At 37.4% G+C, this 25,492-nt stretch overlaps 1 protein-coding gene and 1 long non-coding RNA gene across 2 annotated transcripts in view; both read left to right on the forward strand.

Moving 5' to 3' along the window:
- Positions 1–25,492, forward strand: part of LOC309497510 — a 156,990-nt gene that overhangs the window by 14,663 nt on the left and 116,835 nt on the right. The window lies entirely within an intron of this gene.
- LOC309497358 (tripartite motif-containing protein 16-like) lies at positions 1,917–12,790 on the forward strand. Its single transcript, XM_082167592.1, has 6 exons — positions 1,917–2,580; positions 8,004–8,099; positions 8,186–8,419; positions 10,545–10,704; positions 11,808–11,855; positions 12,096–12,790. Exons 1-6 carry the CDS (start codon positions 2,011–2,013, stop codon positions 12,614–12,616), a joined length of 1,629 nt encoding a protein of 542 aa, XP_082023718.1. The 5' UTR covers positions 1,917–2,010; the 3' UTR covers positions 12,617–12,790.

The raw sequence follows: 25,492 nt of genomic DNA on the forward strand, positions 1-25,492 counted from the left end.
GCACGTATCTCGGCCAGATTGCGTTCATTACAAGGCAACACAGATGCGCGAACACACGGAAGTTGACGGAACATTCTCGGCCACCGTACGTTCGTTACTAGGTAACCAACAACATCGCGCGAACACACGTCGTGATGGAGAAGGTAAGTTGGAAGAAAGCTTGTCTAACATTTTTAGGCTAGAACATTTAATATATAGCCCATCGTATACATTATTATTGATGCAGTCAAAAACTCTACAACTACTCTGCAACCAGGCCAGAAGCTTTGGCTCAGTTTGGCTAGCTTACGTTTTCTTAAACTAAGGGAATGTTAGTGGGTATGGGAAGGAATGAAGATGTATTTCTTCATTTTATTTTAAATACATTTAAATTTGTTTATTTTATTTTATTTTAAATGATATATTATACTGTATTAATAGTCTTTCTAGTTACATTAAGGCTACATGTATTAAAGCAGAGTGCTCTGGGTAATATTTTATATCATGTCAAAACATACATTAATCATTGCCATTGCATTTGTATTTTTCAAACACAAAACACATTTCATAAGCTGGAGTGTGTACTCTTGTGTACACACACACACACACACACACACACACACACACACACACACCTTAATAATACTCTAATATGTCGTTTGTTCACAATGTCCCATGCACCACACAATAAATAATTATACCATTTTGACTAGACACATTCAAAATGCAAAAAGATTTGTTTTTCCAAACTGTTTGGAGCAATTTGTTATATTTTTGTAATTTTTGTATAACTTATTTGTAATTTTGAAATATAACATTAAAGAGTATATTTGATGTGATGAATTGCTCTGTCATTTATCAGATTTACCAATTGTTATAATTTCAATTTGGGCTGGTTAATTATGAACAATGGGTAAAATTGGGGGGCGGGGACATAAGGGGGCGGGGCTCCATTAGGGCTCCTCCCCTAACCGCATGTGATCTCACTCCGAGCTTTTGGTAAAACTTGAGAGCCCTGTTATATGTGACGCCAACTTGACTCTAATGAATGTTGTGGCACGATGGCTTGGTTCTACACATGACTCTTTTATTCTAGCGCACAGCAGTGTAGGGAATCGAGTTAGGGCAGGTGCCGTTCGCGATGGCTGGCTTCTGGTTAAGTAAATGCATATAATTGTTTTTACATAACAGTTAAAGCCTATTGTACAAATATTCTGTTATACTTTACAGGTGACAGCGGTTACCCGCTCAGGCGCTGGCTACTCACCCCATTCTCAAACCCTCAGAGCGCAGAAGAAGTGCGCTTTAATGATACCCACGCTCATGCGCGCTCAGTAGTTGAGAGAGCCATTGGCCTCCTCAAGTGTAGATGGCGTTGCCTTGATGCTTCGGGTGGTAGACTTTTATATCAACCAAAAAAAGTATGCCAGATCATCATGGTGTGCGCTATTTTACACAACATTGCACTGATGAATGGTATCCCTGTTCCTCCCGACCTACCACAACACCAGCATGAAGAGCCTGACCCACACCCCCCTCCCCAACAAGAAGGACATCATCAGGGAGCAAGGCTCCGTCAGGAAGTAATGAGCCATTTGTGAAGAACAACAGTGCAAAGGTTCATTTTTTAACAAGATCTTTTAATTTTCTGAACAGATTCTTACCTGGACAAACTGATACCAGAGTTCATCACACGTTCACTGTTTCTCTTAAAGGGTTCAGTGCACAACTGTCTCTCTATCCCGAATATCCCAGTTTTATTGCATTTTTTTATTGCAATTACATTGTCAACAATGGCAATTTCCAGCACATCTGAAAAGATTCAGGGCGCTTTAATTGTGTTGTCTGCTTCTCTGTAATGTATATTCTTTGAGTGTCTGTTTGAGACTAACATCTAGTGGACGTTTTATTATCTTTTGCACACGTCACTCAAACACAGAACCAGGAAACAGGAAACATGAGTTCAGGGAAAGTGAAACTGAAGTGTAGTTGAGCTGTTGTGTGTTTGTGTCTCTGTATTCATGCAGTAAAATGGCAGAAGCCAGAATTTCTCAGGATGAGTTCATGTGTTCAGTGTGTCTGGATCTCCTGAAGGATCCAGTGACTATCCACTGTGGACACAGTTACTGTAAGATCTGTATTACAGACTGCTGGGATCAGGAGGATGAGAAGAGAGTCTACAGCTGTCCTCAGTGCAGACAGACCTTCAGGCCAAGACCTGCTTTAGCTAAAAACACCATTCTGGCTGAAATGGTGGAGAAACTGAAGAAGACTAAACTTGCTGCTGACTGTTACGCTGGAGCTGGAGATGTGCAGTGTGACGTCTGTACGGGAAGAAAACACAAAGCCGTCAAGTCCTGTCTGGTGTGTCTGAACTCTTACTGTCAGAATCACCTTGAACAACATGAGAGTTTGTTTAAAGGAAAGAGACACAATCTGACTGATGCCACTGGACGACTGCAGGAGATGATCTGCCAGAAACACGACAAGCTCCTCGAGGTTTTCTGCCGCACTGATCAGAAGTGTATATGTGTGCTGTGTATGGATGAACATAAAAACCACGACACTGTATCAACTGCAGCACAGAGGACAGAGAAACAGGTATGAACTTACAACTAGGGCTGAATGATTTTGGAAAATACCCATTTTTTTTTAACCAATATTGCGATTTTGATATGCGATTACTTTTTAAGTTCTTTATCTTCTGTATTATTCGACAAAGACAAGCAATAAATCATTGTATTATAGGGATGGGAATCTTTAGGCACCTCATGATCTACTTTTTTACTTAATTAATCTTATTAATAACACTTAAAATCTTTATTTAATTACATGTGTAATTATACGTATTTTTAAAAATAATGATTAAAAAACATGTTACATGTTAAGAATTTTTATATAAACTAATGTAGCTTCAAAATATAAAAGCTAGTAAATAACAAAGAGGAACAAAAAATATATATATTACAAGCAATAAACAAAGAGTGCTTTCAGTATTTAAGAGTAGGCTGTCTGAACGTTTTCCATTCAAGTTTTTTTTTTTTTCTCAGTTTAGATACGATAAGCTGCATTCACACTAATGCACAGATCTCTCTCTGAAATATAAGATGTGGTTTGTCCTGTTGGTTTAAGATATAACTGACCGTGTTTACATTAATTTCGTGTCATAAAAGCATTTTGAGATGCAAGTACATTTAACCAATGAGTCACTCACAGCCGCATGCGCGAGCACTCTTCACAAAGCACGCTGAGTATTTTAAATTGAAAGCAATCCACTTTCCAATCGAATGAATGGAGAGGCGGGCCTTCAGTTGAAGTGATGAAAGCTACAGTTGCTTGAACGCCCGGAGAGTGCGATGATGGAGGATAAACTTGTGGTGTTCTGGCGGGTTACCAGGAGCTTAACGACTTCACAAACCGTAACTACCACAATGTTAACAGAAAGTAAATAAAGTTAATAAAAGGCTGATTTGACCTTTACTTGACTGACAGGACAGCTGTTTCAGTGGTTGCCTAGCAACATAAAAAACGCAGCGTGTGATGGGGCAGTGCTGTGCACAATCGCGTTTTCGAACCTGAAAAACGCGTTAGGTGTGATCGGGGCCTCAGTGATTTAAGCCAACTGCATTCCAAAAGACATAAATGATGCCTTAAGGTGGTCGCACACCGGGCGAGAAGCACAGTGCCGCGTCGCAGACTTAGCAACGATTGTATTTAATTGTACAGTACAATCATAGCATAGTACAAACATTATCTTAATTCCATAATGTCCTTAAACATAACAATATTGCTGGCCATAAACTGAGAAAGTGCGCGTCCGGTGTGCGATACCTCGAATTGTCCTAGACGCGGCGTGCTGCTGCGCTTCTCGTCCGGTGTGCAACCCCCTTTAGGCCCCGATCACACCTAATGCGTTTTTCAGGTTCGAAAACGCGAGGCGTACAGCACTGCCCCGATAGAGTAACATCAAGCAAAGCGGCATAACATTGCCTCTAAATTATAACTTGTGTCTCATTCAATTTTATGTTTCCTAGTATTATAAATAGCCATTTTAGCTTGGCTTATCAAAAAGTTCAAAAGTTGAGGTGTTTCCTAACATATTTAAAACCACAAATACAAACTCCAACAGAAAGAGTTACACCAATACAAACAAATAAATTCTGTAAAACAATAAACTTAATGACTTAAGTCTAAAACATTGCATAAATGCATGGAACACGCATGGAACTCTCATCAAACAAAATGGACAACCATGACCAACACCTGTGATGAACAATGAGGACTGGATGCAAGTAAAAGGCTTTATTAGCTGATGTGTAGACGACAACAGGTCAGGTGAATACAAACACAGATGAAGACAGGTGATGCAGGGACTTCGACAGGCAACTCAGTGGTGGTGATCAGTGATCTCAGTGAAGCAATGCAGGAATCCAGGAAGACGACGAGGAACAAGAAGAATCCACAAGGAAGCCAGGAGACGAACAGGGAACACACACACACACACCAGGGAAGCCACAACGATCTGACAACATGAGACACCAGTTACTGAACATATAAAGGGACAAACAAGTGGTAATCAGTGGTGATCAGCGGCCACGCCCACACACAAACACTCACGAGACGAGAGAAAGACAGTGAATTCATGAACCGTGATAACACCAGGGTTTAAAACTGAAATAAAAGCATTAACTGCAACTGCCCCATGTAATATTCTCCACTGTAAATCACCTATTTTCTTAGTTAATGGTGACTTGTACAGAGCTCTCCATTCTGGTTTTGTGCCCTCTCTCATCTGTAGGATGGTACGCCAGGGTGTATCTACTTTATTATCCAAAAACCTTCTATTCAAAGATTTGACACAACTTTTATACAAGACTTTTCCAGAGGCCGGCTCTGAATCCAACAATGACACATTTTCAGAATACAAAAAAAACCTTTACACCTTTACACTCTTCTAAATTAGGTGATAGCAGCAGATTAGGAAAAGGATCTCTGCAGTCCGGAATAATCAGTCCCTCAGAGTAATCCTCCAGCAGTTTACATTCTTCTGTTGTAAGAGCACTTTTCAAGGAGTTTAGCCACCACACGTGTTGACCGAACGCCCAGATGTTCAGCTACCAAATCAACATTCTTAAAGTCTGTTCCTGCTAGCTGTACTAGATGTCCAAGGGTTATTACACCAGAACGGAGTAAAATTTCTTCAAGTGCTGGGAAAGGTCCTTTACTTTGATATATCCAAGCGAGAACCATGAATCAAAGGTTCTAGTAACATCCAGTACAAGGAATCTGTATTACTCAGTCTTTGCACTATAAACAACGTCCAAACTTTAAAAAAATTACGATAAAAACTGGGTAACTTGGACAAGTCCGTCTTTTAGGATGCAACCAGAACAAAGGCTTGTCCAGGCCTAATCCTTCAAACTTCTGCAGAATTGCAAAAGCTGTGGATTTCCACCTTGAGTCCACTGGTCCAGTTAAAAGTCTCTGTGCAAACTGGAGTCGGAAAGCTGCTGTTCTGCTCTTTAAATGTATGAGTCCATGCCCTCCCTCTTCTTTGGGCAAATACAAAACAGCTTTTGGAACCCAATGCAACTTGTCCCAAAAAAAAACAATTAAAATTGACTGAATTTTTAACAAAAGATCTGGTGGAGGATCAACACAAATTAAGCGATGCCAGAGAGAAGATGCTATCAAGTTATTAATAATCAATAATCATTAATAATCAATGTGCAATCAAATAATCTATATGACATTTTTGGAAGCAAATATTTCCATTTGTCGAGGCGACCTTTTACTTTTTCAACAACTCCTTCAAAGTTTTTTTGTACAATAATTTCACTTCCTAAAAACACTCCAGATTTAAAGGAGTAGAAAGAGGGAGCACTTGGGTGAAAATACCATTAAGCACTACTTCAAGTTCTACCAACTGATTCGCTAAATCACTTGTCTTCACAAACACAACAATAGCGCTGTTCATGCGAGACGCAGACAGAATGTTCTCAGGCCCAATCACTTCTCCAACAGCCAGGCAACAGTCTTCTATACTAACCGCTGAGTCTGTTTTCACACCATGATGGCGCGTCAAAAAATCTAACCTCCCGCTACCTGGGGCAGCCATGCTCCCAGTACAAAACTGGGAGCAGACACCCTAGAATATTAAACACCTCCTTATCCTCCCAAATAAATGAAAAAAACAATTCCTAAATTTAAATCACCCCAAAAAAAACAATACAAAAAGATAGAAAAATAGAAAGATAGAAAAAATAGATTACTCGTACCTGACACACACGCCAAACACTCAGCTCACACTCAACGCTCCGCCCACTCACTCAGCACATGCGCACAGAGAGAGAGAGAGAGAGAATTAGAAGCACACGCTTTAGGTTGTTTCTAAAGTACACGCAGCGTCATCACGCATCTGTTTAAAAACTAAGCTCAGACTCGATTCTGAAATTCTCTGAATCGATCCAGAATCGTTGGAGAGAGAATCTATAACATAATGTCATTATATATTAATTCTTTATAAAACGGTTAGTTCCAATCCTTGATTCTGATTGGTCAATAGCTGTGCTTTATTCACGATAAAACACGGCTATGACCGCTTCACCCAATGGTTCTATGTATCACTACAACACCCCTAGCAACCACTCTCTTAGCAACTTAAACACGTGTGATCTCATTGATATTGTTCATTGAAGCTATTCATGGGTTTCATCAGGTCCCTTTCCACAGGTGTATAAAATCAAGCACCTAGATTATGAATGCAGAGTGCATTGTGCTTGATTAATACACCTGTGGAAAGGGACCTGATGAAACCCATGAATAGTGGAGTATTGTGAGAGATCGAGAAAGCGAGTGTAAAGTTACCTGCATTCACAGTAGACATTGCATTTTCCTTCAGGTCAGTCCTATATTCATAATAAAATAATCCGTTTGAATGTCCGCTGCGATATCTTGTCCTTTTAACAGTTAACCGTTAAGAAGTTTTCCCGTGCCTATAACGTTAGTCATCTGTCAGTTGCGTCTTCCTTCTCCGTGAAAACAAGTTTGAGTCTTTTCAATATAAAAGTCTTCTCTACCGACTGACTCTGAATGAGTCAGTCTTTGCCGCCATCTATTGGCGAAATAATGTATGTAACTTCTGTTGCTGTTTACGGTCAGGGATTATTTTTTCCAGAGGAAGGAATGCTTTTAGTGATTTTACTTCATGAAAGTTGCATAGATAAATATTTTTCGGCTTTAATATTTGTATTGTGTGGCAACCGTTTTATAAAAGCAATAAGGTACTCGAGGCAAGTGCTGTATCGTGAATAAGTAACGGCTGAAGGGGTTGCAGGCCCTAACAACGCCCTTCAGCCGTTACTTATTCACACGATACAGCACAGCCTCTCGTACCTTATTGCTTACATATATTATAACATAATATCACATAAATTAAACAAAGTGTTCTTTCCTGTATGCCAGGCCTATATGCATAGCGTGCCAAGTTGATGCTACATCTGCAGACTGCTTTTCTCTCGCGTGTCACGTGACCAGAGTGTAATCACAGCTTTTGCGGTTAAAAAAACTGCAAAAGCTCCAACTACCTTTGGAGAGAGAGAGAGAGAGAGAGAGAGAGAAAAATACTAGACAAAAATCCTTAGCGTTGAGCCCTGCTAAATATTCATTGTGCTATTAATGAAAGATAAAATATACAAACAATAGAATGAACAGTGAAAGTAACAGAAACTCCTACAAAACATTTTAACAGCCACAATTAGACGTGAAAATAACTGAAGGAAATATTAGCTAAATGAATTAAGGCAAATCATTTTATTCAAATTATTTTGGTTTCTCAATACAATATTTTTTAAAAATTACAAAATATCGGACTCGTTCTGGAAAAAGTGCTATCGGTGCATCCCTAGTTTGAGCCTTGTTTGATCTCCCATACTAGATCTCACATCAATATTTGCTTCATATCAGCTGTTCACATGATGATTTTGTGGTAGTATTACTCTCACTGTCATTGGTTTGTCCTTTAGCACCAGCTGAAGGAGACGCAGAGGTCGTTCCAGCAGAGGATCCAGCAGAGAGAGAAAGATCTTCAGCAGCTGAGAGAGGCTGTGGCGTCTCATAAGGTGAGTCTGGAGAAGAAGAGAAGTTTGAGACGTCTCAGTCAGGACTCACTGAAGCCACTGTGTGATTGTGATGTGTGTCCTAACAGCGCTCTGCACAGACAGCAGTGGAGGACAGTGAGAGGATCTTCACTGAGCTCATCCGCTCCATTGAGAGGAGCCGCTCTGAGGCGACACAGCGGATCAGAGATCAGGAAAAGACTGCAGTGAGTCGAGCTGAAGGACGACTGGAGCGACTGGAGCAGGAGATCAATGATCTGAGGAGGAGAGACGCTGAGCTGGAGCAGCTTTCACACACACAGGATCACATCCATTTCCTGCAGGTAACAGAGATCTAGAAGAACAGGGTCATAGTGGACTTGAGCAAGAGACTCAAAGAGAAACATTTCATGAGAGCAAGTGTTGATCTGTGTGTTCGGTTATTATATCATCATCAGTCAGACTCTCATCTGATCTTCTTGTATTGAAAGAGACGCACTTATAAATGCAGTTCAGCTCTGGAAATCTCTTTTTTCTGGAAGATGTTTTGAGCTTCCAGACAACAACAGGTCAAAACGAAACTAATATTTAAACTTTTTTTTTTTTTTTTTTTTTTACAACTTTTCACAATGCTGAATTTTGGTTGCAATAAGGTAAAGTAAACATAGGTTTTACCTAAATAAAAAAAAAAAAAAATGTAACCAAAGTAAAATGTTGAATAGGTATGTTTTCTTTAAGTAAAAAACAAAACAAAACAAAAAGAAGCATGAAAACAAAACCAGACCAAAACATTTGTGAGACATTTTATGTAAGGGAATAATGTACATCCAGCCGGTTGTTATCTCAGAATAAACCCCAGACAGGGTGATGAGGACCCCGATGCGAAGCGGAGGTAAATTATCCCGCTTATTATACGGCTACTTGCCACAAGTAAAATAATTAGACGCAGAATATTTACTTGAGTTGAATTTTTTTATTAGCTCTTCCTTTAAGCATCCATGAAGAAAAACAGTTTGCAACAAACGGCTTTTGAGTTTAGACAAGACAGACAATTAAGGCATAATGTACAGTCGTATCACTAAAAACAATAAACAATTGGACACGGAATATTGATGCAAAAGATTTGTAACAATTTAAACTTTACAACTACTTTAGCGACGAGAATACTTTTTGTGCGCAAAAACAAACAAAAATAACGACTTTATTCCACTATTCATTTCCTTCTCTCTGGGCCTCTAGTTGGTTCACGTAGTGTTTTTGCGCTGCGCGTCACACACATGACCAGCGTCGGCCAATAGCGAGCATACGTGGTGACGTGTGAACACAGACGCGCTGCGCAAAAACACTACGAGGCCCAGAGAGAAGGAAATGAATAGTGGAATAAAGTCGTTATTTTTGTTTGTTTTTGCGCACAAAAAGTATTCTCGTCGCTTGATATACTTAAGATTGAGCCACTGTAGTCACTTGGACTATATTAACGATCTCTTTAATAACTTTTCTGGGCCAGCAAGTTTGGGCCACCTAGCAGCCTATGGAGAAGTGAATCCAGCACTCAGATTTCATCAAAAATATCTTAATTTGTGTTCCGAAGATGAACGAAGGTCTTACGCGGTTGGAACAACATGAGGGTGAGTAATTACTGACAGAATTTTCATTTTTGGGTGAACTAACCCTTTAAGCCGGTGGGGATGTTAAAGTTGATGTTTTTAGTTTGTTCAGCCAAAGCATCTCCTTCTGTGGACTTTTCTTTGGTTGCTCCTAAAACACAATTATTAGAATTATTATAAATATGTTTGCGGTTGAATTTCATGCTAAGGTTATATATATCTGAAAGTGGACACTTGCTATCAGGATTTGATGTGACTTTATTGCTCCACTTCTCTCTGTCTGCGGTGGTCAGAGTCCAGTAGCTCTTTAGACTACCCTCACATCTATGTCCTGTCTCGGTCATAACCTTAATTATTAAAAATATAAATTATAATCTGTTTGGTTTCCAGTCCGGCGTGTGAGAGGAGTTGTATAATCTAGAGTAGCACACTGTTCTTTAATTCAGTACATCCTGGTTTTGTCGTAGTGGATTTTGATAAAATACGGAAATATAGCAATGCTGCGTTTTAAACCACAAAACCTGACCACTAATCTACTCGTAGCCTTTGAACTGCTTTTCCTAAGCAAATCTACTTAACCCTCAAACCCTACTCAACATTTATGTTCTTAGATAATGTTTTATCATCCAAAAAACAACAACGATTTACAAGATAGTTCACATATAGTGTGTGACATGCTATTATTTGTTGCTCTAATGTCATATAATGAATATGAAGAAAAATGTATCTGATGCTGTGAAAGAGCTGGATTTAGTTCAGTTACTAAAGATGTCAAGATCAACAAGAGCCGCTGAAATCTGACAGTAGTGCAGGTTATTGATGAAGTGTGGAGGTGATGAGCTTTGATTTCTGTTTTCTGTAGAGTTTCCAGTCTCTCTCAGCTCCTCCTGAATCTACAGACGTAAATGACAATCCCTTCAGTTCTCTCTCCTCTTTTGATGGCGTGAGAGAATCTGTCCGTCAGCTGAGAGACAAACTGGAGGATTTCTGCCAAGAGGAGCTGAAGAAGATCTCTGACAGAGGTAAAGTCCTGGGGCCTCATTTATAACCGTTGCGTCGCACAAAACAGGCCCTGAAAGAGGTGTACGCCACTTCCGGCGCATAAATTGTGATTTCTAAAAATAAACTTGACGGGAGTCATGTGTACAAACATTCTGGAGACGGAGCAGTTTGGCGACACCGATGGTGAGCTGGAGTTAAATGTCTTTTTGGTCACTTTTAGACAGAACATTTTAAGAAAATTATACATATATAGAAAGATAATACAAATATAATTTCACTCGCCAAGCCTATCACATGAAGCAAACATCCATCCATTCTTAAATGGGCCGTTTAGTGAAACTGACGCATATATAGCCTATCTAATGGCAGATGAAGGAAAACCGTAAATCTTCATTATGAGTCCTAATCATAAATACAGTGCATGTTCACAATAACAGTTTAAAGAGATTTTTTTTTTTTTTTTTTTTTTACTGTTTTACTTCTGATATAAACATTTAGATTAAATATGCCATTCTCATTAATGGAGTTAAGCACTTAAATTACTGAGAAGTTACAACAAAAAAATTATATTCAATAAATAACGCTTTTTGAACACTTTTCCTGTGGCATGTTGTGTTTTAATGTCTGAACTACAGAGAGAATTGCTTATCATGATAACAGCAGATTGTCTGAGAAAATATTTTCGTGTAAATAATGCACAACAAGGCCTATTCGTTTCCATTAAAAATATAAGTCAATTAAAAATACTATTGGCCAGTGGAAAAGATTGAGAAAAACTTTATCTGTATTCAAAAACAAGGCAAGGATAGGCTGCTAAATGATTTTCCTAATGTCTTGTACCATTAATCAATTAATTTAATTTTCTAAAGTCAAAATAGTTTTCTAAAGTCTAAATATTTTTTACTGTACGCCATTTTTGGCTTTCGGGCGCACGTACACTAAGTAAGGATCATACACACAGTTTTATAAATGAGACCCCTGGAGATTCATCAGCTCTCAGAAATGATCCTCCATCATCTCATATCATGTAGAAGATCATATTAGAAATGTCTTAGGAACGGATGCATGGATCATTTTCTCTCGACATGATAATCACACTCTTCATGTCTGTTGATTTCCACAGTCACTTTCACCAACATTGTTCCCAGAACCAGGAACGACTTCCTACAATGTAAGTCATTAAGAAAACAAGCAGAGAAACTCACTGAGTGTCTTCATGTTCTTCCTGTAGAAGGTGAAAGAAAACATGATAGAAGAGTTTTAGAGTTGATCATGTAATTGATGATTTGCACAGGATATCTGGTAAACTGTACTGAGACACTGCTGATATATTAAACATGAAGAGTTCAGCTATAATAAAAGATCAGACAGATTCATAATTCCTGATTCTGATGTGTTTTCTCTCCATCAGATTCTCATCAGTTCACTCTGGATCTGAACACAGTGAATAAACACCTCAGTCTGTCTGAGAGGAACAGAGTGATTACATTCACTGGCAGAGTTCAGCCGTATCCTGATCATCCAGACAGATTTGATGATGTGTTTCAGGTGTTGTGTAGAGAGAGTGTGTGTGGACGCTGTTACTGGGAGATTGAGTGGAGTGGAGAATATGTGTATATATCAGTGTCATATAAGAGCATCAGCAGGAAGGGATCGGGTAATGAGAGTGTGTTTGGATATAATGATCAGTCCTGGAGTTTGGACTGCTCTTCCTACAGTTACTCATTCACACACAATAAGATAGAGACTAAACTCCCTGTAGAGTCCATCAACAGGAGAATAGGAGTGTATGTGGATCACAGTGCAGGAACTCTGTCCTTCTACAGCGTCTCTGACACAATGAGCCTCATCCACACAGTCCAGACCACATTCACTCAGACGCTCTATCCTGGGTTTTATGTTTATCTGGGATCATCAGTGAAACTGTGTTGATGAATGAGAACAGACTGTAGAGAGATTCTACCCATAATGCTTTGAGCTGCATGATAAATCAGTAACAGTGAGATGTTATAGAGTCTCTTATTTTCTCTTCATTACATTAATTCTACAGCTGAACTTCTGTCAGTGAAATAATATGTCAGAATAAATGTGTGTAATGAATCCTCATATAGACAGTAAGATCAGTGTGTGTTTGTGAGTCATGATGAGTGACGGTGTGTATCTGTGCTTTTCTCAAACTCTATTTTGTGTTGATGGAAATCAGTCATTCAGTTCTTATTGTAGTGTCACATAAATCATTTTTATATTACTATCAAAATTAACTTTGAATTGAATTATCACACACATGATTTAATAAAATGTCATTCAATAAAAAAAAAGTAATTTATTGTAAAATTGATAAATGTCAAGATGTCAGTTCATTAATAAGTGTAAAAAGTATGAGCATAATTATTCTAATCCAGTTTACATTAAATAAACTCCTCCTGAACAGAACTGAATTTACAGACCTTCCTGAAAGATGAGCCAATCCCACTGGATTATGACCTCTGCCAGTGTTTCTTACTAGTAGTGGAAAGTTTTACTGAATCTTTGAATCTCGTTCAGCAAAATGAACAAATCTTTTTTTTGAGTCATTTCGTTCATTTCAGCAGAATATAATTAAAATGTCATGTTAAATAGCCCAACACATCTAGTCCTTACGAAAATGTTGATTACATTTGAAAAAATAAACTATAAACTTAACTAGCCAAATCCAAATGATAAAAAACCTAAATGTTTAATTAATTGATTAGTTGGGTTAAACTTAAGTTCAGGCTATTGCAGTCTGTTAGTTCACTTCACCTCCTGATCCGAGACGATGTTTCTTGTGCATCTGTGGTGTGTTATTATTATAATTATTTATTATTATCATAATTATTGTTGTTGTTATTAGATAATATATATATATATGAAAAGTTCAGATGCAAAAGCCTCTAAGTGCCATCTGAAATTTTCTTATAGAATGATCATTTTTATCAAGCTTGTGTATTTAAGTTCAGTAATTTCACTTAAATGACAATTAATAGGTAATCTTCATTGCCATTTAAGTGAAATTATTGAATTTAAATATACGAGCTTGATAAAAATGATCATTCTATAAGAAAATTTCAGATGGCATTTAGAGGCTTTTGCATCTGAACTCTTCACATATATAATTGTTGTTATTATATATATATATATATATATATATATATATATATTTGTATATAAAATATAAGAACACATCAATTGTATGTTAATTCCTAATTATAAAAAAATACACAGTCAATAATGTAGTATTTGTAGCAAGATACCAGTGGTCACGTGACAAAAGAACGAAGGTGCTACGAAGGTAAGGTTGCCAACTTCAGAAAAGAAAAATGCGGGACAATCGTGGTTCTTTACAGGAAAATACGGGACATTCAAAATATTTCTACTGTATCACACAGTATATGTCATTTCAGGTTCGTATGTGTTTAAAATTTTCTCAGATATAACAAATTTTAAGGTCACACAAAAAAGTCACATTACACACAAACCATAGTTCAAAATAATAGCATTTATCTGAAATAGAAAGCTTTTGTAACATTATAGCCTACATTACATTTTAAAGAAATTAAAGAAAGTAATAGCATACTTTTCCCTCAGGAAGATTTCATGTTTTCTTGCGTGGCCGGATGTTGAACTGATTTGCCGAAATCAAACCCGGCCGGTCAGTGAAAGGTCAGATTTGCCGTTAGCGCGAGTCCGGAATCTCCGGATCGAACCGGGAGCGACCATACAGCAGAGGATTCTGTTCGCAAATCAAACAATAATTTGTCCCAAAAGAATAATTAATTCTCAATTTAGACTCACGAGTTTGTTATTCGTATGGTCTGATGCGCGTGTGGGCTGTGATTGGATGATGCGGTCTCGTGATCATTCTCAAGTGTCGTGTTGCAGTTGTATCAGTCAGTGGTTAGATCAGTGTGGCAGTCTATTTAATCGGGACAAGGGAGGTCCCGTACGGGACAAATAAATTAGACCCAAAATACGGGACATCCAGGCTAATTCGGGACAGTTGGCAACCCTAGACGAAGGCTACCCTGATTCAAAAGCGACGCCAAATGCACCCTTCGTTTCCCCGTGAAAGGAAGGATACATAAATAGATACTTAGCGGCCTATCCTACCCAACCCTATCCTACCCTACCCCATAAGTCATTGCGCGCTGGTGACGACAGCATTTTTATTTATTTTTAAATGGCGGCCGAGAGTTCGGTGGTGGACGGCAAATGCACATTTAAATGTAAGTATTATGTTTTCATTTACTCAAATAGTGACGCGAGTTTTTCTTTCTTATAAACTTAATCTTAACTCCTTTGTCATCATTGCGTGGCTTCATTTGTCAGGTGGTTTGAGGCAAAACTTGTGCTAATATTAGTTTAATAATTGTTTCAGGGAGCAAGGAGCAGCAGCTCAATTTATTAAATTACGGTCTGAAAATGACATTTCTTTACGGGGGTGAAAAACTCAGCCAGCTTGACTTTATAAAGCCCACAACAATAAGAAAAGCAGTAGATAAGGCAATGGGGTTTCACTTTTATGTGTTTTTGTAGTGCTGTCATGCAAGCTATGTCTACAAAGGTTTTAACCACTTTTGAGTATCCAGAAATATGATTTCTGAAGTATTTTGTATGCATGTGCTGATGTGTCATATTTTGCTGTGTTAACAATGCACTAATGTTAAGATTGCACCTTTGTGTTAATATTTTTCATAAGTACCCTTTTATGCTTTTTTTAGAGCAATTCTGGAGAAAATGGGTCTGCTGGGGAAGGTAACTCCCATACAGGCAAAAAAATAAATAAAATAATAATAATAATAATAATAATAGGAAAACTTAAAAAATAAATAAAAAAAAACAAAGAAAGTTAATACACACATCTTTGCTGAGATTTATTGTGCTGTTGTTGTTAACAAGCCATGGTTCATTTGCTTAGGATTGCAAGTGTCCTGGGACAGGTGAAGGTGTGAGTGGGAAACCCACTGCTGAAACTTGGCCCTGGTTTGTTCTCATGGATGAGGTGTTGGGACAGAGGCATCCCGCACCACCAGCATCACAATTATTTTTAAAGACAAAATCGTCTGGCTTTTAGTAATGCTTTTTTAGAATAAAAATTGTGTATGATATAGATATTATTTATGTAATTATTACACCGTTAATTGATCACACATGTACCCTTTTAGTTTAGCAATTATTACGTACAATTTAAATGAATAAATGTATAAACGTAATATAAATACGCTTTAGAATCAATAGATTAAGCTATAAAATGACTACATAAATGTTCCATTTTCTCTATACCTGTTATCAACTGTACAAATTAACTTCACAACTTTTACTTGCACTGATATAGCAAGACTTTTCTTTTAGTTGTCCTCTTTCATAGACAGCTATTTTCTTCTTGCTGTGTAAATTTGTTTAAATTCATAATATTTTTCAATCTTGTAATATTCTTCAGAAGAGAGAAGTGAATCGCGCTGCTTCTCTCGCGAGAAATGAATCGCAGTTTCACTCTTTCTCAGCATGTGATTGGCTGTTCGCTACTGATGTCACACCTAAACTCCTAAACTCAGGATCAAAGCCTGAGTTGACAGAGAAAGTTGATGATCAGCATCATACCAACAAATCCTGGTTGGATTGGTTTGGTTTTGTTAACTCGCGCCAGTCTCTCATGGCCCTCTGCCTCGTCCTGCTCGCCGCAATGTATTTTTAACTTAAATCACATTTGTAGCCATTTGAATATTAATCTGGTATAGAGCTGTGATGCGTCCACTTCATAACATGTGAAAATCTATGGTTATAGCGCCACTTAGCATCTTTATCTTAATCTGTGTATGGCCAGGAGCCACTAGGATTCATTTTGTGTTTTTTAATCTTTTTTGAACGGCACCTGTTGACTACTGGGCTTTTCCCATATCACGGAATCGACATCAGGGTTAGCGGTAGCACAAGCCATCAGGCAAGTGTTATTTAAATAAACTCCCGATGTACTTACTAACTTTCCAACGCCTCGTTTTAGTACAGAAACTATTTGTACTACTGTAGTAGTTTGGTACCATTCTGGGCATTATTAGTGGGGTAATTTACAAGATACAACCTTGGATCCATTAGCGCCTGCACTGAGCCATTCGGCTGATATCTCTAAATAAGCTCTAACTTTAATAATGTTCGACCAAGGGAAAAAAAGGCTTCTGGGGGGGGTGTTGGGCTCGAGGTCATGGTGCAAAGGACCCTAGGTTGAATTTACTCCGAACCATCCCTTTAATGTAGTTATGTTTGTTTTCCTGATTAAATACATATTTGTGCAAATTTGATTACGTTGTTTGGCCTCTCCATTCATGTTGCTACTCGTTGAGCCAAGGGGTTGTAACATAACCACCGTCAATTCTCCACACCTGTTTCACAGCACTTAACCTTAGGACACAAATAGTGTTACCCAGAGACGCCTACTGGACAAAATAAAGTACTACACTCCGTGGTTCGTCACAGTATATATTCCATTTATATTATTTATTACTAAATAAATGACTGTGAAATCGCATCTGCCGGAAGATTGTTTTACCATAAGATTGTTTTTATGTCTTACCATAATAGCCAGTGTATGCAACATAACATGGCGGCTAGATTGACCGTGCATTTTGACTTGGCGGCTGGCTTGACCGCAGTCACAATTTCAACATCGACCTGCCAGGCAAAGGGATTATTTTAGCCACAGAGACTAAACTTAATGATACCATCTAAAAAATAAAAACTAGACTAGAAAAGGATGGTCTTATTTTTGGTCTAATTAATCCATGTCTCCTGTCTTTCATAAATTTCCTGTCTTTCACGATGATCCCGGCAAATTGCCCGAACGCCTTCTGTGTGAACGCAAACACGACCCGGGATTAATGCCGGCATCGATGCCGGGTTGGGGACCTAGTAACATTGCCCTGTTCAGTCCCGGAACGCGCGCTGTGTGAACAAAAGCCGTAACAATAATGCCATGGCGTAGTGATGGCGCTGAAGCCGGGATCGTTCGCCAGCTGTGAAACGATACGTAATGCGCAAGTTTATGATCGAATCAGAGAAAAAAATACACAAGCGTGGTTTCTCGAGAGAGAAATCGCAGCTCATAAGCAAACTTAAGACATTACAAGTCACATCTATGTCACGTGTCTTTGCGGGATTTTTACGGGTTGTGTGTGAACACACTCTCTGATTCCGGAAAATCACTGGCAGTGTGAATTAACCAAAATCAAAGGAACCCGGGTCAAATCCCGGGTCACTTTATCCGCGTATTTTCCGGAATCTCTGTGTGAAAGGGGCTATAGATACAAAATGGTCAAAATGTTTGTCCTGGTCTATGCAACCAAAGATATCTCTTTCAATTGACATTAAAGCCAAGTGGAGTCTGTTTTGAACCATTGTTCCTCTGAGCCAGGTGTGGAGATGACGTAATGCACTAAATGACCGTTCACAACTACAACTACTGACAGGTAAAGTTATGGCTGCCTGGATAAGAGCTTTCAGGGATGGAAAAATGTCCCCATCCAGTTGGATATACAGCGTGATCATGTCATTGGGGCCACCAGCCTGTGTTTTTTACTTCAGAAAGTGTCTGGATAGGACAACTTCATCTGGCTTCAAATCAATTTTGTAATGTTGTTCCAGTACCTTCCAAATCAGGCTCAGACAGGAAGTTCTGCGAGGTTGGACTACATGCCTGTGAATGCCTTTGATCATCTGAATGTGGCATATCGAGGGGGGGCGCTCTCATTTACAGAGCTATAGCAAGTAACGACTACGCCACCCCAGCATTAAAGGGATAGTTCACCCAAAAATGAAAATTCTGTCGTCATTTACTCACCCTCAAGTTGTTTCAGACCTGTATGAATTTCTTTTTTCTGCTGAACACAAAAGAAGATATTTAGAAAAATGTCTGTAACCAAACAGTTGATGGACCCCATTGACTTCCATAGTCATAATTTTTTTTTCCTACTATGGAAGTCATTGGGGTCCATCAACTGTTTTGGGAAAAGTATTTCCCAAAGTTTTCCCTTTTGAATGGGATGGTAATGAATTGAAAGACTAACACTTGAGAAAACTAAGTGTTGAGAAATGTGTCCTAGCAATTGTAAAAACAAAACAAAACTGTAATTGCTAACAAAGGTACATCAACTGCACATCAAATTGCACATTCACTGAGAGAAAGTACAACTTTTGCGTAAGCTCGACCAACTCCATCCTTGAAGAAGCTGTGTCTGTGTTTGTCACTACCCTTTTGCTACAGGACCTGATGTGTGAGGGGAGCAAGTGGAAGGGGAGATGAATAGTCAGATATGCGTCTGAGGAACAGCCCATATGTGGAAATGTTCTACGTTTATCTGTGTCTGAACCAATCAGAATCATCCAACCTGACGTGATGACGTAGCTTGATTGTGTTAGAGTATAATTGCTGCTGTTTTGATTATATAAAAGAACGGTCTACGAACTCCTTGTGAGTGTTGAAGCTGTTGATGAAAGTTTGATGCGCGTTCAGAACCAATGATTTGAAACAAAAGGTTTGTAAAGGTTTCAAGGCTTCATGAAGCATGTTTCAAAAGTGTCCATCACTAGTAACAAGTAGTCAGTGAAACATAAGAAGTGTGCTCCCTTCCGAATATTCAAGATCTTAATACCTGTTAAAATCTTAAACCAGTGTGGTTGTTTCTATACTACTCAAGAAATATTGCAAAGTAACCTAATTAAATTAGCTTCAAAATCAACTAATATACACCATTGTAGAGGGCAAATATGGTACGCACCCGTCAGATTGTTGTAGTTTACAGATTTATTAGCATGAACAATGACAACAATGAAAGTAATGATGCAGAAGCATCAAGAGCATCAGAGACAAAAACGACACTTACCATGATTTTACAGCGACAAGTCACACTTTTACAAGACAATTATTTTGGTGAAATTATTTAGCCTTAGAAAATCAGCAGAAGAGTTAATGTTTAAAATGAATCTCCTTTGCTTTAGGTGTGTGGGAATACTAATGTAAATTGTGAGGCTTTTCAGCTTTTGTCTTTAATGGCTCTTGCTGCTTCTGTCTCATTACTGTAATTGGTGTCGTTGTTGATGCTGATCAATAGCTGAGTTTAGTGTGAATGAATGGATGAAGGTGTGACTCTTCCTGATGTCTATGATAATCACTGCTGTAGTTGAGCTGATTGGATTCGAGCTGGTGAAAGTTCCTATAACTGCTTACATCCTTTACATGCTTTGTTTGCTTTTTCACCTGTAAGGACGGCCCCCTGAAATCTGTATAAAACCACAATGTTTCACTGCTTTAGTCACACTTGAAGACTGCAGCGCTAGCAGGGCTGCCAACTCTCACGCATTGAGCGTGAGACTCACGCAATTGACACTTTTCACATGCTCTCACGCCACACATCCATTTTCTCACGCACAGAAAAATTGCGGAGCAAAGAGGTACATTTAATAAGGACAAGCTCGGTATTTTACACTTAAAGCCCTGTTTACAGATCTTTTCTGATGAAATAGAACGGTTAAGATTAAAATTTGGACACATGCTGCTGTCCCGAGAATTTTAGGTTTCTTTCGCTTCAGACAAAATACGTTTGGCGCTTGTAAATGTGACGTGACAGATCGCTGAGCGCCTCAGTTCAAGTGCACGTGAACCGATCATCTGTTACTTTTTTATTTAAAGATGCAGTACAACTTACCAAAAGTATACATAATATCGACCAATTAGTGTTTTTCAACCACGGAAAGAGGTCAATATATAATAGCAGAAGAACAATTATGTAACATAACGCTACATTTACCTCAGGAAAGCCATTTAATGACCATAGCATGTTAATTGAATAGAAAAAATAGCTAGAGAGGAGATTTTGCTGAGCACTATATTACATATTTATTATATTTTTACTTATGTCATTAAATAATTGTTATTATAACAAAAACTGCATTATATTTAATTTCATTTGTTATTTTTAACCTTTAATAATACCAGCAGATTGGGCCCTCTATGTTTACAGCATTAGGTGAGATAATAAAATAAACATGTATCCAAAGTAGTCAATATTGAATCAAAATCAGAATCAAATCACAAGAATGGAATTGAAATCTTGAAATTTGTCAAGCAATAATAAAAACTGTATCCTACCAGTCATTGTACAATGTAAACATCGTAACATGTTGTCACTAAACTTCATAAAATTCTATTTAGTTACCAAATGTTTTGACAATCACAATTACACTTATTGTGATGCAATATTTGTTTTTACATACACATACATGTTTTTAGATCCAGGCCAAATGTAATGAAATCAAAATATCATTGAATAAACAGTCCACTAATACAGTCCTGCTGTTTGGAGGTCAGTCTGGTTTTCTATTTCTTGTATATACTTTTAACTATTTAATTTCATTATTGTGTTGCTTTATTGGTAGCAGGTGTAGGCTAAACTACTTTACTCTTCTTGTTATATCAGATTCGTGGTCACTGACCTGATCACAAAGAAAAATGTATTCCTTTTGGGCAACATTGTATGGACCAACGATAAAAGCAGGGATGTGCGCATGAAAAAGAAAAGGTCGAAGTTGACTTGCATACAGGGACCTCTTTGTCAATCCACACTTTGGGTAAACCACCACAACAATATCCTGCTAATATATCTTGTATCTACACAAATTAGTCAAAACACAAGTTATTGTAATGTTTTTTTTCACTCATTATTAATGAGATAGTCTGTATATAAGCATGTTCAGGATCATATGCAACTGAAGGTTTTAAGAAAAAACTCTTACCTAAAAACTTTTACTGCTATTTAGGAGAACTCTTAGTGGTAAGATAAAATGTTTTGTGAATACTGCAAATTCCGTAATCATAAAATAATCTTAATGCAAAGAGTAGCTTCCTAGTGACAAAATTCGAAGAAAATTCTTAGAAATGTGGGCGTTTACTTTTAAAATTAAATAAAATTCCTAGTAAAGAAAAAAGTAATTCAGAAAACATCATAACCCTTAAAAGAGGTCTTAAGAATAAAAAAAAAAATGTTTGTTATTTTTTAGTATAATTTTTCTTTATTTATTTTCGGTATGTGTGCAATGTAATATGTTCACTGAGCAGAGATGTTCACTGATGATGATACAGTTGGTATGTTCTTTACAAGGAAAGGAATGTTTCAACTGATGCAAATGTACCATTTGTATACCACTAATGTATACACAGATGGATAGTGGATTGTACGTAAGCATGAGGTATACATTCTATTTTTAAACATAAGCAATATGTTTTTCTACCTTACAAGGAAGTTGTAAAGTCTCTCTGTGATGCATATAAGCTCAATCTTACTGTACCACCTCAGAGAAACTGAGAGATGTCGGGGTGAGGAAGGAGAAACACGGAAACACAGAGACCTAGCATGAATACAACATCATCTTAAGTTTCTCTCCTGACATATACGAATAAAGATTTTTCTTGGCAAGATAACTGATGTCCGGTCCTGTGAATCAAATAATAATGGCGTAAAGGCTTAATTCCAAGTCTACAATGTCTTAAGGTCAAAATTGTTAGGACAAGGACTTTTAAGAGGCTTAAGAGTTTCTTTAGCTGAGGAGAAAATGACAAAGACGAAGAGGGAGAAGAAATGTGTTGCAGACAATGGATTACAGTGAGTTAATAAGATGCTATAGATTAGATCGTGCAGGGATCATGTTTGTGACTGATCTTATTAGAGACACGCTAACATCTTCGACACAGCGCAGGAATGCCATAGCGCCAGACATTGAAGTAATCATTACATTAAGATATTTGGCAACTGGGAAAATGCAACAATGCAGCAGTGATGATTTGGTCTTTCTCATCCTTCTTGTTTTTGATTCCATGTTTGCTACATTAAAACCAACATTCAAACCACCACTTAAATAGACATGCCAGCAATCAGTGTAATTGGAAAGAGAGGATTTTTTTAAAATCATTCTAAGCCAATCAAATACCTTATAGGAAATTAACAGCATGGTACATTTAAAAAAAAAAAGAATTTATATACATATATATAATGTGTGTGTGAGAATGGTAAAATAGGAAAAATTAAGCATGTAATTTCAAAGTGAAGGTATTAGAATATACCCTATACGTAAAATCGCTGCTTTTTTTTTCTTTTTTTCTTCTTGGACAACCAACCAATCACAGTCATCAAAAGATTGTGTCAGCCCCGCCTCCTCACTAAAATGAACGTTTTTGTCTTTTCCTTGCTCGGGACTTGCTCTCAGATTGTCCCGAATCGCTCTTAAGCTAAGAATCCTACGTAGAAGTTTTTAAGCTAAATTAAGAGTTTTCTGAGAGGATTCTTAGAAGCTTTAAGAATACGGGCAAGGTCTTTCAGTCCACAAACTGTGCTAATTTGGAGAACAATGGATTATTATAAATTATTTCAAATTTCTTTAGAGAGGATTAGTATTTAGTTTTTCTCTATTTTTACCCAAATTGGGGTATTGTGACAGGGTTTCCGCGGGGCAAAAAAGTCATTAAATTGATTTTGCGAATATAAGGCCTTAAATGGCTTTAAAAATTGTGAGAATTTTGAAGAAAATTTTATATTGTCAATTTATTTGAATATAGCCTTAATAATTAATCATTTGTATTTGCTGTCACAAAATATGTACGTAAGTGTCATAAACACACGGAACCAGTTTGGTAATTGCTTCCGACCGGAGCAAAATTGCCGTGATACGGAGGTGAAAATCGAGCAACATTCGATCAGTGTTTAAAAAGTTGAGCATATTGAAGAGCCGTTTTTGTGATGAGCTGTTTAAAATAATTCTCTTCTTGAACTCCAGTGCGGCATTCAGCTTACATTTTGTTATAATTGCACGCTTTTGTTTTTGGTTACAGTTACTGGTTTGTTGTTTTGCACACTCTTACAAAAGCAAGCTTTTTGAGTAATTGTGGCTCTAAACTTAAAGTCGTCGAGTTCCTGCTAATCTTCTTGATCCTTCCCTGAATTATTCTGCTTCAAACAATACTTGACTCATTTTAAAGGTGGTGCCTCCCTCTAACCCATTTAGAGAGGTTGCAAATACACACTCTGAGGGTTTGAATTTATCAAAAGCACCTGTATCTAATTCAGTATAAACCTGTATAAACCTAATAAAATTCTATTTAGTTACTAAAATGTTAGTGACAATCACAATACACTTATTTTGATGCAATTAATTTTTTTACATCCTGATTTAGCTTCGGATAAAAAAAAAAAAAATATTTTATAGTATTCTGCACAATGATAAAGTCTGTATCGATTAGCATTACATTATAAATAGCACTGGGCGATATGGCCAAAAATATATCACAATAATTATTTTATAACAGTCAATATCGATAATTATCACGATAAATGTCAAATCTCTATTTCTTTCAAATTTAAAGGCAGATTTTTGCTCCTAAGTGAAAGTTGTAGAAACCAGGGCCCGTATTCATAAAGATTCTAAGAATCCTCTCAGAAAACTCTTAATTTAGCTTAAAAACTTTTACGTAGGAGTCTTAGCTTAAGAGCAATTCGGGACCGATCTGGAAGCAACTCTGAGTAAGGAAAAGACAAAAACGTTCATCTTAGTAAGGAGGCGGGGTTGACCCCGTTGCTATGTATGACACAATCTTTTGACGACTCACTGTGATTGGTTGGTTTTCCAAGAAGGGAAAAAAAAGTGATTTTAAGTATAGGGTCTATTCTAAGCCTTCACTTTGAAATTACATGCGTAATTTTTCCTATTTTACCGTTCTCACACACACACACACATTATATATGTGTATATAAATCCTTTTTATTTTTATTTACCATGCTGTTAATTTCCTATAAGGTATTTGCTTGGCTTAGAATGATAAAAATTGTTCCACTCTTTCCAATTACACTGATTGCTGGCATGTCTATTTAAGTGGTGGTTTGAATGTTGGTTTTAATGTAGCAAATATGGAATTTTCCCAGTTGCCAAATATCGTAATGTAGTGATTACTTTCATTTCTGGCGCTATGGCAAATGCGCTGTGTCGAAGATATTAGCGTGTCTCTAATAAGATCAGTCACAAACATGATCTCTGCATGATCTAATCTATAGTGTCTAATTAACTCACTGTCATCCATTGTCTGCAACACATTTCTTCTCCCTCTTCGTCTTTCTGCCAATTTCTCCTCTGCTAAAGAAACTCTTAAGCCTCTTAAAAGTCCTCGTCCGTGCTCCTAACAATGTTGACCTTAAGACCTCTTTTAAGGGTTAAGATGCTTTCTGAATTACTTTTTTTCTTTACTAGGATTTTTTCTTTAATTTAAAGAGTAAACGCCCACATTTCTAAGAATTTTCTTAGAATTTTGTCACTAGGAGCCACTCTTTGCATTAAGATTCTTTATGAATACGGGCCCAGAGCGTTAATTGTGGTTTTAAACTACTCTTTATTCTCAGATCATGTCATGACAAACACTTGCCAAACAGGTGAACATTTAGCAAATCTGAGGTAGAACATTCAAACATTTGTCATTTTTCCTTAACAAAATACTGTAAATATCTTAGTTTCTGCATGTGCTAATGAGGATATTGTTTCAAGTCTTGAAACAGGTTTGTGTTGCCTGACTTTGATGGCACGTATCTTCAGCACAGTTTGCAGTGCAGGCAGCAATATTAATATTACATGTTTTGTCTCGAAACGCATGTTTGACAGTGAGTTGACAGTAGTATTAGCTCGAGTTAGGATGCAGATTTACAGTTACATTTATGTTCATTAACAAAAACAGTAACATCTGTTAAAAAAATAATACAATAATAC

Source organism: Leuciscus leuciscus (genome assembly GCF_965113295.1).
Source record: "Leuciscus leuciscus genome assembly, chromosome: 4".
NCBI lineage: Eukaryota > Metazoa > Chordata > Actinopteri > Cypriniformes > Leuciscidae > Leuciscus > Leuciscus leuciscus.

Bases quoted from the DNA above. Each gene is read 5' to 3' on its own strand.
- LOC309497358 (XM_082167592.1), top strand. From the start codon at position 2,011: ATGGCAGAAGCCAGAATTTCTCAGGATGAGTTCATGTGTTCAGTGTGT. The intron at 10,705-11,807 runs GTAAAGTCCTGG...TGATTTCCACAG, and splicing joins GAAGAAGATCTCTGACAGAG to TCACTTTCACCAACATTGTT. The intron at 11,856-12,095 runs GTAAGTCATTAA...TCTCTCCATCAG, and splicing joins CAGGAACGACTTCCTACAAT to ATTCTCATCAGTTCACTCTG.